This window comes from Palaemon carinicauda, chromosome 28, assembly GCF_036898095.1.
Source record: "Palaemon carinicauda isolate YSFRI2023 chromosome 28, ASM3689809v2, whole genome shotgun sequence".
In the NCBI taxonomy this organism is placed as follows: Eukaryota; Metazoa; Arthropoda; class Malacostraca; order Decapoda; family Palaemonidae; genus Palaemon; species Palaemon carinicauda.
Genome location: NC_090752.1, coordinates 42,309,523 through 42,324,522, shown reverse-complemented (window position 1 = coordinate 42,324,522; position 15,000 = coordinate 42,309,523). Strand labels below are relative to the sequence as shown.

The 15,000-nt window shown below is 36.1% G+C and overlaps 1 protein-coding gene across 1 annotated transcript in view; it reads right to left on the bottom strand.

The window, feature by feature from the left end:
• Nucleotides 1-3,610: 3,610 nt before the first annotated feature.
• Nucleotides 3,611-15,000, bottom strand: part of LOC137621526 (basic proline-rich protein-like) — a 46,394-nt gene continuing 35,004 nt past the window's right edge. The window contains exons 2-6 of the mRNA XM_068351885.1: nt 7,570-7,707; nt 7,050-7,268; nt 6,611-6,766; nt 5,226-6,387; nt 3,611-5,007 (exon numbers count right to left, since the gene is read on the bottom strand). Of these exons, the coding sequence (XP_068207986.1) occupies nt 4,394-5,007; nt 5,226-6,387; nt 6,611-6,766; nt 7,050-7,268; nt 7,570-7,707 (2,289 nt within the window). The 3' untranslated portion in view covers nt 3,611-4,393. The remainder of the gene's footprint in view (nt 5,008-5,225; nt 6,388-6,610; nt 6,767-7,049; nt 7,269-7,569; nt 7,708-15,000) is intronic.

The window sequence follows — 15,000 nt, the reverse complement described above, 5'->3', positions numbered from 1 at the left end:
GCTTTCATATACTGCACATTTACTCCATCTTTTACGAACTGTAAAACAGTTATTCCTTTTTCGAATTCCTAGTTTGACATTGAAATGACTCTGTTGGGCATCATTGCTCGGGTTGTATGTGGAACAGTTTCCTTTTGATACACCCGCTTTGGTCTATAAGTCTCAAATAATTTCAGTCATGGGCCATTTTCCTTCAATCGTTTTCTTTTTATTGATGCACAGTAATCCCGCCCATTTCTTTCCTCTGCATCTTTTATTGTATATTTTCTTTTGTGAAATTGGAATGACATTCATTCTTTTAGAAATCATCTGACATACATCCTTTCAAAAATCAATTAACATCCTTTCTTTAAAAAGAAGATAGGGGCGTGTTAATAGTTACTAGGAGTCAAGACAGGGCGCGTATTTATTTGGTTTTCCAAAATATAGGTTTTCGTTATTCTGTATTAAAACGGAGTAAGCGCCATTGCATACGTATGCTTGAAATATTTACAATTACTCTAAACTATATTCCTATTTTCATGTTGAAGGTTGATCTTACACTAGGAAGCATTAGCATGGAAGGTTGGATAACCAGTTTGAGAGATCGTATAATTTTTATTCAAATTCGGCCATGAAGTAGGGAGCATTTGATGAAATTCGTACAGAACTTCGATTTTGAAGTATGAAACAACAGCTTGTACACCGATTCGTTTCCAGAAACGTATACTGTCATTAAAGGATGTAACGTAGTGTGTAAACAGGGTATATCGGCTACATGCACAGGGACTGAAAGCATAGAAAGGTACTTGCTTGGCTTTAGATTAACCTGGCCTTATGCCAATACCGACCCTTTGCGAGGTATCTGCATTCTCCAAGGTGCGCCAGCCTTTGTACGTAATTGAAACAAACCAGCATCTTGTGCGGAGGACCTTGATGATAAACTAAAAAGGCAGCAGTCATATATTGATAAGCTTTTGAGAATGTTTCCTAAAAGCAACTTTTATATTTTGGACGGAGTCACCAAACAGCATTTTGGTAGGGTGTTGTTTACTGGAGTAGAAAGGGTTAGTGGACGTTTCCCCTTCTCCTTAAAATAAAATGATAAATAGAAGATAAGCCAATACATTGATGAATCCAGATGAAAATCGTCCCATTTCTATATTAGAACGCAATTCAAAGTCAAATCATATTCCTCCACTAAAAATTGATGAGATCCTTGAGGCATTTCTTGAATAGATATGCTAAGGTTCAACCGTGTTTCTGTATACCTAGTTTTCTTCAATCAACGTATTGTGTGAAAGCTCAATGGCCTTTTCGGTTTGTTCTTTGTGAATGTATGGAGGAAAGTGATAACAATGGTCATGGAGATGGAATATAATCTTAAGATCATGTTTTCATTAAATGTGACCAATACCAGGTATCATATTTTAAAAAGAATTAATCTCCCCAAGATTACTGTCACTTGAGCATATATAATTATAATCTTTAGCCTTTTCTTCACATAGACTTTTCTGTTGACGAGATTAGACGTACAATAACTTCACTCTACTCATTTCTGTCTATAGAAATATGTATGGAGTTTCATTTCGGCTGTAACCAAAATTTGGAATGATGTTCCCAAACTTATTGTCAAATCAGTGGTGAAACAGAGATTCATATTTGGTGCAAGTGATTTTTTTTTTTTTTGTCAAGGAGGGTGACATAAGTTTCGGTTCAAAGATTATTTGTCACACATTTATTTAACATTGCTATTTACCCTAATATAATATATTTTTTATTTTTAATTTCATTCTTTACTTCTCTTATTTCTTTTCCACACCGGGCTGCTTTCCCTTGCTCTTGTTTTATGTTGTTTTTCCAACAATGGTTGTAGCTAGGCTAGCAATAATAATAATAATAATAATAATAATAATAATAATAATAATAGTAATAATAATAATAATAATAATAATAATAATAATAATAATAATAATAATAATAATAATATTATTATTATTATAATTATTATTATTATTATTTTTATTATTATTATTATTACTACTAATAATAATGTTGATATTAGTTGTATAATTTCCACATAAAATCTGATACAGCCAAATGATCCACAGCCCACTTTCACGACTCGTCCAGACCATTTTGATCTCTAAGGTGTCAGCCATCAAAGTATGAGTCAGCGTAGATAATATTCCTAAAGAATAACAAGATGCTCTTCGTCACCATACTCCGACTTATGTCAATTTTCATCGTCTTAGCTTGAATGCGAGTATGCCCGAGTATGTTGATTGATTGATTGATTGATCATCAGTTATCTGGCATCCTGAGTCCGAGTATGTACATGCGTACTTCCTTCATCGTGCCATCATGATCTGTGTCCCAATTGGTCATTGGTATGATTTCCTTGTTTACTTATTTGAGCTCAACCATCAAGTAGATCGTATTATCGTTTCTATTTGTTCACTTATTTATCTATTTTTAGTGTTATTTTATATGCTTTTGAATAAAAGTATTCCCATTTATTCCCTATTTTAATTTGGCATATATGAGCTTGGTATTCTGAGGAAGTGCTATTGACTTTTACGAAAAATTAAGCAAATTTGATTTATTATTTTTGTTTTCAATTTTCAATGGTAAGATCTTGTAAAGGTAGTAGGGTGGCCAGGGCACCAGCCACCCGTTGAGATACTGCCACTAGAGAGTTATAGGGTCCTTTGACTGGCCAAACAGTACTACATTGGATCCTTTTCTCTGGTTACGGTTTACTTTCCCTTTGCCTACACAAACACAGAATAGTCTGCCCTATTTTTTACAAATTCTCCTCTGTTCTCATACACCTTGCAACACTGAGGTTACCAAATAATTCGTCTTCACCCAAGAGGTTAAACACTGCACTGTAATTGTATAGTGGCTACTTTCCTCTTGGTAATTTTTCAGTGGCTACATTCCTCTTGGTAAGGGTAGAAGAGACTCTTTAGCTATGGTAAGCAGGTCTTCTAGGAGAAGGATACTCCAAAATTAAACCATTGTTCTCTAGTCTTGGGTAGTGTCATAGCCTCTGTACCATGGTCTTCCACTGTCTTGGGTTAGAGTTCTTTTGCTTGAGAGGACATGCGGGCACAATATTCTGTTATTTCTCTTCCACTTGTGTTATTGAAGTTTTTATAGTTTATATACTAAATATTTATTTTAATGTTGTTGCTCATCTTAAAATATTTTATTTTTCCGTATTTCGTTTCCTCACTGGGCTATTTTCCTGTTGGAGCCCATGGGCTTATAACATTCTGCTTTTACAACTAGGGTTGTAGCTTAGCAAGTAATAATAATAATAATGATAATAATAATAATAATAGTTCTATCCAGCTGGAATATAACTTGGCTTCAATTAGGAAAGTTCTATGAACGGTGGACTTGAATTTTCCAGACCCCAGACAAAATTGTGTTGTCTTTTTATTTGTATATATTTTCGAGAGACATCATTTGCCGGCAGGAAGTTAAGGAAGCGATTTAGAAAAGACTTGATAGTAGAACTAGAGATGTTTAAAATCCGAGATAAAGCAGGAACGAAACAACGCGAGTGAATAAGAAAAATAAAAGTTTCAGAGGAATAGGAGGTAAGAAAGGAACAAAAAACATTATTTTAACTTTTTTATTCTACAGTAGAATAGTACAAAATAAATTCATGGTGTTATTCTTTGTGTCTCAGCAATCTGTACTTATAAATGAACCAACTAAACTTCGTTGTGAGATAGAGGAGAATTCTTCAATTCCTTTTTTATTAGGTAGATCATCTTAAACACTAAAATCCTCATCTACTGATGAGGAGCTTTATCTTATCATATTGATATGGAAGACATAAGGGTTGATTGCGAGAAATATATATAAATATATTTTTTACAAAAGCCTGTTTATTGTATTGGCTTTATTCATGACGTAGTCTTCGCTTTCGCCACCCTCCTTGTATATTGCAAGTTAAACTAAAGATATGGTGCTATAGGAAAGAGGAATGATGTTTCTCTCAAAGGTAAAGGTAATTCATTTGAAGGTAATTGAGACCAAGGTATTAATTAGTGAAGTAGATTTTCCGTAAATGAACATTAATTTTTGTCCACTAAAATCTACTCACAACAGTTTCTTCTCGAAGATCGAAGATATAATTTGAAGGGATATGATAATCTTAACATAATTTAAATAAAGACGATAATTTATAGAAAATAAGTAACAAAACATTTATTGTATTTGGTAATCCGATTACAGCTATGAAATTTATCTCATTGGAGGGCTTTATAATATTTTACATGGTTTTCACTTGGGAAGGACAATATTCGGGCTTTATATTAAAAAAGAAAAAAATACATAGCCGTTGTTCAGATTCTAGTTACACCTCCCAGAGAGCCCAAACCACTAAACCCGAGTCTTAATTGACAATGAGGAGGTGATGCTTGCGGTCCTCCGCAGATTGTGGTGCGCGTTCGTGAATTTCTTTGGGGATGGCGTCCACGAAAGCTGCTGGGGTTGGTGGCTGCTCTGAGTGGACGACGAATTCAGCCTCAGGTTCCACGTCGTGGACGTTGCCGATGCGGCCCTCTGGGTCCATGTGTGGTGGGGGTGGGGGTGGGGGCATCTTGACCATAGAAGGGGGTGGGGGTATCTTGACCATAGACGGGGGTGGGGGAGGTGGAGGAGGGAAGAGTGGGATCTGGTGCCCGGCAATTGGTTCGGTCTTGTGAATGACAGCAATGGGTTTGGGTGGGGCCATGATGTCCTCAGGCAGGTGAGGGTGGTTGATCTCGATGATTTTGGAAACGATCTTGGATGGGTCAAGTTCCCCAATTTTGGGAGGAGCATTTGGAGGAAACTGGTCGAAGACTGGACCGGGTCTCTGGGGGCTGATCACAGTGTGGACTCTGGGAGGTCCAAAATCAGGGAAACGGGGCTCAAAGTCTGGCACATTTGGGCTAGGTTCTGGTTTGCGCATTTCCATGTGGGTGATTGGACGAGGTTCGTCATTGCGTCTGATTCCTCTCATGACTGGAAAGAGTAATAAACAGTGTTATTGTCAGATATTGTTATTATTGCTATTCATAGCATGGACCTGTTAATGTGAGGAGAGTCAGAAAGGCAGTTAGTTAACTTTATTACATAGTATTCTTATGATAAGATATGGATTACAAATTCCTCAAGTTAGATATTACAGCTTTACCAAAATAGGGAACTGAAGTACCTTTATGTCCAGTAGCAGTACTTACAGACTGGTCCAGAGAGAAGTCGTGCTGGCAGAAGACGAAGACTTGGCAGAGAAACAGGTGCTGGAAGGGCACGTCCTTGAGGTTCAGGAAATGCTGGAAGAATCTTTGGTTCACTTTGGGGTACTTTGTTAGCTCCTCGCTGAAGGGAAGAAATGAGTGTCTGGAGTCCTTGGTTCTCAGGGTTTTTGGTAAAAGCTAGGAATTTGGGCATGCGAGGTGATACTCTTGGCAGGGGACGGAGTGCAATAGGTAGCATTCTGTGACGTGGTTCATTGTCCATGAAGGTTTCAGTAATAATTGGGCTTTGCATCAAAATTTTTGGGCCTGATGGAGCAGGGCCATCTGATGGGAAAGGGCCGAGCAAGTCATTTGGTGAAGGTCCATTGACTGGGACATGAAGGTGTCTGGAGATCTGTTCAGGGTTGGGTCCTGGGAAAGGGCCTGGGAATGGACCACTCATGATTGGAAAGTCATTTGGGCTTAGGGAGCGACCATTTGAGCTTGGGAAAGGACCATCTGAGCCTGGGAAAGGACCATTTGAGCCGGGGAAGGGGCCGTTTGAGTCAGGGAAGGGACCATTAGAGCCAGGGAAGGGGCCGTTTGAGCCTGGGAAGGGACCATTTGAGCCGGGGAATGGGCCGTTTGAGCCAGGGAAGGGACCATTTGAGCCAGGGAAGGGACCATTTGAGCCTGGGAAGGGACCATCTGAGCCTGGAAATGGACCAGATAGTGGGCCTGGCATGGGTCCATTTAAATGTATTGGGCCATTAATTGGACCTGGCATTGGGAAAGGGCCATTCATGGGACCTGGGAATGGTCCTAAATTTTTGGGCTGGTTGATGAAGCATGGGAAAGGTCCATTGGGAGAGCAAGGCCTGGGGCCAGATTGGAGTGCGAATGGGGGTGGGCCAGCCATGGTCTTGATCTGGATGGGCTTAATCACACGAGCTTTTGCTCTTGATGAGAGCATCTTCATGATTGGGGCCAAAAGAGAAAGAGGGGGTCCGAAAGGACGAGGAGCAGGAGGCGATAGGAGGATGCCAGGATTGTTGTTTCTGTTGTCATCATCATCGCTGCAAGTGACGATGATAGCCTGGGTTACAATACCACCTCCGATAGGTTGTTGGCGGCGCTCTACTTCGCAGTTGACATCACGACCAGCCTGCAGGAAAAAAGAACGATGTATGTTTAGCGTTGTTTGTATTTGATGCATTGACATGACCCAACAAGTAAACTTGCTCTGAAGAGCCACTCAAAATACAGATATCTTAAAGTTTATTTGTCAAGTATTTAAGTAAATGGTGATGAAACCTTAAAGATGATTCTTCAAGTATCATTGTGTCTCCCCAAAAGCTGGAGAGTCTTTGTTATTAATTATTACTTACCAAGGAAGGGTTACCGAGGATGAGGTCGATTGGGAGTTTAATTTTCTTCTTCATTTCGTCAATTTCTTTCTGCATGATGTCCTGGACAGCAAGTTCCTCCTCAATTTCTCTCTCAGCCTCTTCTATTTCAGGAACTTCTTCAATCAGGGCTTTCACCTTCTCGCAGAAAAATTAAAAAAGTTAACAAGGAAAAAATTCTATTTAAAGACTGATTAGATAAAATAAAGTAATTTTGTGTCTAGGTAATTATGTATGATTTTAGTAAACTTTGGCGAGCTTTTATTTCAGCCTTCAGTATACTTTTAGTATAATCTCTGTCCAAATATATATTTTAATCAACGACCCAATTGTAACATTTACTAATGATCCGATCAGAATCTGTAATTGAGTTTTGAATGGATTAGAAAATTTATGGCCATCGTTGAAGCTTGGAACTTACCTCATCTGAAATGATACCATCATCTTCTTCCATGGCATCGGGGACTGGTTCTTCCTGCAGATCCTGCTGGAGGACGTCCTTGGTAATGACTGGCTCCTCCGGAGATTCAAGTTCATTCCCATTCATCTCCTCCACTTTGTTCAATCCTTCTTCCCCTACCAGCTTCTCGACTTGAGGAAGAACGCTTGCAGAGTGGAGATGGTCATGTTTGTGGCCGTCCTGTTATCAATATGAAATGCAAGGGAGGTTATTTTATGAAGAAATTCACTGTCTGATTCAAATGAAATGCTGTCATTCATAAAGAGGTTATCATATTGAAAATAGGTTATCAAATGGAGAAAGAAGGTTTGACAGTTTTTGAAAATGAGCTACCAGATTTTTTAATTTTTAATATGCATGTAGAAAATTATTCCTTTTAGATGCATGCATCTGATATTCCAATACTGCGGTACATAAAGCCTAACAATAATTATTATAAAGATTAATGTCAACATATAGAAAAGATATTTAGACGACTTACGTTATGGCAGTCGCACTGTTTCGCGCTAATGTAGTTTGAAGTGAGAGTGAAGAAGCCGACCATGAAAGCCACTGCCAAGAGTGTGATGCACACCATGCGAGCCACCTGCACTGTAGTGCTCTTGGCTCTCTTGTAGGCCTGCAAAGAAAGGACAACAGTACATTAGATGGAGCAGGGCGATACATTTCCTCTCTTTTTCTTGTAAGTCTGGAAAGGAAGAATACCTACATTTTAAGTAGAAAATAATGATCTATTTTTGCTTCGTTTGTTCCCTAAAATATTGTCATGTTTATGTCAATAATTATGTGGAGTCGTTAGTATTATATTTGCTTCTGATCATTTACTTCAATATGGAAGTGTAAATCTAATTTTTTTCTATAGTGTTAAAGTGTCAATTTTTTTTTTATCAATTGTCAAAATTAAATGTTTTCATAAATTAATTTCCAGTGAAACAAGTGATTGTAATTTTTTTTTTAAATGTCTTTTTGTCATGTCTAAGATCTACAGTAGTTCAAGTTTAAATTTCGAGTGTTTTATTTTGGTAGTACTGTTAAATTGTTATTTTTTATAGAATATTATTTATGTGAATTGCGTAGAGAGATAGTTTCCAAAAACTTTATGTGAATTTTATTACTTTCCAAAATAGTACAAATTAATATTTTGAATTCTTCAGTTTGGGTTTCCACTCGTTTTTAAAGTGTACCGCAAACATGCGAATGATTTATACCTTGCAAAACTTTGCAGTTTTGCCCTTTTCTTGGGAATTCAGTTAAATAGGGTGCAAGAAGGTGAACAAATCTGTGTGTGTGTGTGTGTGTGTGTGTGTGGAATTAAGAACACTCCAAACCCACCCATTACCTAAGATATTGTGAACTATCATAGTAAGTATATAGGGTTTTCCAACATTATTATAGAACAACTTGCATCCTGGTACTTTTGCGTGAAAATAACACTATTCAGTGTTCCCCGTTCAAGGTTGATAGTGGACTTCCAAATAATGAGAGTCCACATGACTTTATGGTCCAAGCAAGTCCTCTCTCTCTCCTCTCTCTCTCTCTCTCTCTCTCTCTCTCTCTCTCTCTCTCTCTATTGCACAGTTTCATTGAGAGAGAGAGAGAGAGAGAGAGAGAGAGAGAGAGAGAGAGAGAGAGAGAGAGAGAGAGAGAGAGAGAGAACAAGCATTAAAATATTCTGTACGCGTAAATTTGGTTATATAAATATGGCGATATCTAGTCATTTTTGAGACCGGTGTGTCATAAGAAAATCTACCAAGATACATTATATAAACCAGCAGAAACTAGCAATTTACAACCCACACCTTTGAAAATCAGAGGAAATTACTTAAAGTGACAATCTAGTCATTCTTTATTGTTTTTATGGCGAACTATACATCTTTATCTGTCAAGGTGAAGTCCCGGATGACGTGTCCACACGCAGATCTGTGGCCATTAGGGAAGATTTTGCGGACATTAAGTGTTCTTTTAAGGACTCCCTGAGGATCCCAGAGTCCTTGAACTGCTGAGCCCTTTCCTACTGTTCATAAGGACCTTCAAGGTCTAGCTCGTCTCGTGATATTTGGCAATGAATTCTAATGATTGCTCTTTTCTTTTCATCGATATCCATTGTCTTCACTGTATCATTGTTTATTTATCTATGGTTATCGTTATATGCGTATTAATTTTTAAGTTTTTATAGCTATAGAGATGATAAATAATATATAGGTATTTATAGGTTTATTACTTTTTGATGGCTTTTATTTGTGATGCTGAGGGATAAAATGAAAATGTCATGATTTTATCAAATAATCTTTAATAGAGGATGACTTCCATTGCTTGTTTTCTTATCATAAAACTAATATTGCTTTATTTTCTTCTTGTATTTTCATCTTTAGTCTTGGATAGGTGTTTTCAAGGGTAAAATTATCTTGAATTTCATTGCAGTGAGATTTTCATTTTCATTCCCTAATCTGGCTCTCCCTCCTATTGCTGAAAATATATTTTTGGGTTATTTCTTCCCATGCGATCTTTTGAGATCACTCGAGGAGAAAATGCTGACACAAATCATAGTTCGTGCTTACGGAGCCAGACATTCAGCGAGTTAAGTAGCTGTTTAACCTTGAGAGAGAGAGAGAGAGAGAGAGAGAGGGAGGGAGAGAGGAGAGAGAGAGAGAGAGGAGAGAGAGGAGAGAGAGAGAGAGAGAGAGAGAGAGAGAGAGCACAAGCATATACTGTACTGTGTAATCTTTTAGACGAGGGAACCCGAAGAAAATTTGAACGAAACTAAAACTGCCTTGATTATGCAGTACGAAGTGATAACTGAAGTTGTCATTTCCTGAATCTGGTTTATGTTAAGAACTTGAAAAATGTACACATTTTGTTTTGAGGCACAACATTGTCTTTTTGTATGCATGAGCTTCAATATTTTTGTGTGTTTTGCGTCAATTACTCGTTACCTACATGATCAGTCCAACATTTAATTACATTTTTCATTTTTCTTTTTAAAATTTTCATAATTATACTGAATTCAAACTAATATACTCCCATTCTCTCGAAATGTCCACTCCACCTGTGCACATTTGCTTACTTCTACCATTCATATTATCTCAAAAATCTTTATCGTTCAGATCGTCCTGCATTGTTTGTACTTGAAAGATGTTTTGTATTCTTACGTAAACGTACCTTCGTCCTTTATTAAGAGTCTTGGTTTAAAAATATAACTACATATTAGAACTTATGACTCCTCTTAACTTAATGGTGTGCCATAACCTTTCCAGAGCTTACACTGCCTTGTGTTTTTCAGATTCTTTCATCATCACCTGCAGCTTCTACTCACTGACACATACAGTTTGTTCTCGTCCCCTACTCTTTTCACACTTCATTCTGTTCATCATCCTTACAATTTTTTAGCATCGTTTTCATTGTACTCTTATAGAATGCGTTGACATTACTTTATTCTTTACATTTTTTTTTCATAAACAACGCTGTCACCTTCAAGCAACGGGCAGTTCTACTTTGAATGCACATTTTATTTTTCTCAAACTTTTGTATTTTTCAACTTTTGTGTATTACTTTCGACTTATTATTATTATTATTATTATTATTATTATTATTATTATTATTATTATTATTATTATTATTATTATTATTATTATTATTATTATTATTATTATTATTATTATTCAAAATGAGCATTATGAAGGCCAAATGTATCCATTATCTAGGATACTCATTCTTTTGCCAACTTACTCTTAAATGTCATTTTTGAATGGCAGAACGTTTCTCTCTAAATGATTCAGCATTTAGATTCTCATATGCACGAGTCAATTTTAAATGTATGTGTGCATATATGTACGAATGTACGTAAATATACAAGTGTATGTAATCCTTATTTTTACAGAAGTATTTGTATATGCTGTTACTACTCTGCATGGAATTGCTTTACAGTTATGCTTTACTTTTTCGGTTATAATTTGCTCAAAAAAAAAAAAAAAAAAAAAACTTCGGAAAATTGGAATGCTATTCATATTTGTGTGTATATTAATAAGTATGCATGATTGAAGAGGTGTGTGTTTATTACGAGAAGTGCATTATATTATTCAATATCCCTCTCAAATATTCTTTTGAACAATCATAATTTTACCTTTCACTCTCTTTTCCGGGTAATTGGAACGAAGCCCCGTTCTCTGCAGGTCGTCAAATTAAGCATTTGACCTTTTCGGACATAAAACTGCCGGGTGACTGAATAAGGAAATTTGCTTTGCAGGTGGTGTGCTTTCACAAGTTCTTATTTCCTGACGATTTGTTTTTCTTCGTTGCTACTTTGGGTTGATGTTTTACTTATGGTTGCTGTCTAAGTTAGAGAGAGAGAGAGAGAGAGAGAGAGAGAGAGAGAAGGGGGGAATTTAATTGTACAATATATATATATATATATATATAGCTGACCCATGAGAGAGAGAGAGAGAGAGAGAGAGAGAGAGAAGGGGGGAATTTAATTGTACAATATATATATATATATATATATATAGCTGACCCATGAGAGAGAGAGAGAGAGAGAGAGAGAGAGAGAGAGAGAGAAAGAGATCTTGAATAATTTGACTGTAATTTTAAATGTTATTAGATAATGTCTGAAAGTATAGAATGAAAGGCTATAGGATGATGCCAAGTTTGTTAAGAGAGTATTTTCTAAATAAAATTTTGGACATTTGCTGTTTGAATATAAAACCCTTCCTGATGTGCCAGTTCACATTTTGATATAAAGTAAAGAAAACTTTTATTTCAGTTTAATTAAACAGGTATTATTCCTGTTATGTAGTTCATCGATTGGCCGCTAGATGGATGCTGAAGAAGAAATTTGTTGAATATGATGATGATTAAAAGAATGTCATTTTTATAAGAATTTAATTTAAATAGATTATAGAAATTGTGTTTTATGATATCATTAATTTGGAAAACGTATGAGGTTTCATGTTTATTTGCACAAGTACTCGGTAAAGGATTAAAAGGCTTCAAGTGGAATACAAAGCCACTGAGTTAGGACTCCAGTCGCATCCAAACTGTGTAAGTAGTTGCAAGCCATTCGGACCTCATTAATCTTTTTATTAATCATATCAAGCTGAACAAGAAACACCAAGATTCAGAAAGCGATTATTTATGAATATTCGTTATACGATCAACGTAACCCTACATCTTGATCTGTCGCTCGCAGCTCAGTATTGTACTCGGATTGTGTTATTGGGTCCTGATTGTACTTATCGTACGGTATTTTTTCACCTTTTTATTTATGCCTTTTGTGAATGGGGACCGTTACAATTCAAGGATTTTCCAAAAATGACGTGACATTTGGTGTTAAAGTCGAGGTTATCTCTCTCTCTCTCTCACAGACGTTAGTTTATATCTCCATCATGAGACTTGTATGCCATCAAAAAAGGGAGGGCCTCGACTAGGTAATCAACCATTCAGAAGATTCTCTCTCTCTCTCTCTCTCTCTCTCTCTCTCTCTCTCTCTCAGAGTCTTATCCAACCAAACAATGGATCGTCTTACACACGGAGAGATCTCCTGACTTCCTCTTTCCTCTGTCAAGGTCTTGTCACATAAACTATGTCCTTATTGGGAGTCTACACAGCCTCACAATCTCTCGAATGCGTTTTTATTTAATTTTTTTTCTCTGTTAAAGGTCCCCTATGCGTTTGTCCTTCATTTTGTATAGTATTGTGAAACATTTTGCAACTTTTTATTTTTTAAATGACTTTATACATCATCTTTAGTTTTTATGAATTTGGCGTTTTATTTAGACTGCATAAATGGTAATATTTTTTTTATGATACCATAATCAGAATTTCAGATAAATTTTTTCCTGAGTCAGTTTATATTTTTCTACAAACAAATGCGATAAAGGTTTTTGGAGACTGTACATTTTCCCGCCAAATTATAGAAATAATCTTTTGATCATACTGATGATAGGAATCCTAAGTATGGCTTCGAACCTTGTCAATTGCTTCACAATGCAATGTTATGCATTCACCGTCATGCAATGCTTGAAAGTACGACGGATCACCTTTTCCATTCATCAATGCAGCATTGCAATTATTCATTCCAGAGATCATTAATAACCCCCACTAAGCAATACGATGACGTAGACGAACTGGCTTGCAGACTCACGCTATGGCCTGGTTGCAAAAGCGCGCATACACGCATGCGCGTTGAAGAGAAGGAAATATAACGCGCGCGGTCGTACAGCAGAGATAAACATACGGCCACACTCCCACATTTCTGCCTGGCTCGTGACGATGTTGGAACCATAAGCGACGAGATGGAATAACGTTTTATTGCTTCTTTTTTCTAAATTGCCTTTGAAACCAAAACATCGAACCTCAACGCTACACACACACACACACACACACACACACTATATATATATATATATATTATATATATATATAATAATAAATAATAAAAAGCAAGTTGTCTATATGTAATATATATATATATATATATATATGTATGTATATATATACATACATATATATATATATATATGTGTGTGTGTGTGTGTGTGTGTGTAAAGTTTGTTTACAAAACTCTGAAAAGTACCAAAGACAACTTTGCATGTTGCTTTAAACACTCATTTGTCAGCATTTCTGCTCAGTTTAGCACCCACGAGTCAGCAATATTGCTCAGAATACTAAGTTGTCAACATTGCTGACTAACTAGAAGGAGACCCTGCATCAGAATAGTTCAGCTCAATGCCCCGTCGTCAGCATTGCGAGTAAACGCAACAGTGACAATTGCCCTTGAAAAGCTTACTGAAACTTTATGGATATGTATTATGCTTTACAGCTCGATGCAGACGAGAGAGAGAGAGAGAGAGAGAGAGAGAGAGAGAGAGAGAGAGAGAGAAAATACTTAAATTCTTGCAAATTATTGCTTAATTACAAAGAAATTCTTTATTTTATATTCAAATTGATATTGAACTCCACAGTTGGAATAGATGAAAAATAATTCTAAAATGCTTTGAGAAAAACTGAAAGGTAATTGATTTCCACTTCCATACTGAAAGCTTTTCCTTCGATCGTTTTAATAAGTAAATGAAATGAAAGACGAGAGCTATAGGGCAGCCTCTCTTGCTGTTGGATATATTATTACGTAAATTTTTTGTTTTTATAAGGTTTTTTTGGTACGAGTGTGCATAATTGTCTTATAGAGGACCTCTGGCAATTGAAAGTGAAGTACAATTAGAAGTGGCTTATTTTTCTAAAGCTTTTCGGGATGGTTATAGCGAGCACCATACATTTATAGCAACGTGCATATATTTTTACACACAGCTATATATATATATGTATATATATAAATATATATATATATATATATATATTATATCTACATACACATACATATGTATATATATGTGTGTGTAAATGTATATTATATGCACAAATATGTATGTATGTATGTATATATATATATATATATATATATACTGTATATATGTATTATATATATATATATATATATATATACACATATATATATACACATATATATATGTATATATATATGTGTGTATATTTATATATATGTACGTATATATATAAATATATATGCTATATATATATATTTATATATATATATATATATATATGTATGTATATGTATATAATAAAACAATTGAGAAAATTCAAGTTAACAGTAAAACACACACCCGAGAGAAAAAAAAAAGAAGTTGACGTCATCCCAGGGTGTTTCAGGGAGCAAGGACACAGCCTCCGACGATGATAATGATTAGTGTTCAAGGCAAAGGATTTAGGGGAACCGTACGATACTTATTTTCCCCCACACATTAATTCTCTCCACTTCAAAAGGAAGGAAGGGGGCGGGGGGGGGGGGGGGGCCGTAAGTAGAAGGCTCTGTTCTCCATCTCTATCTTTTTTCCCC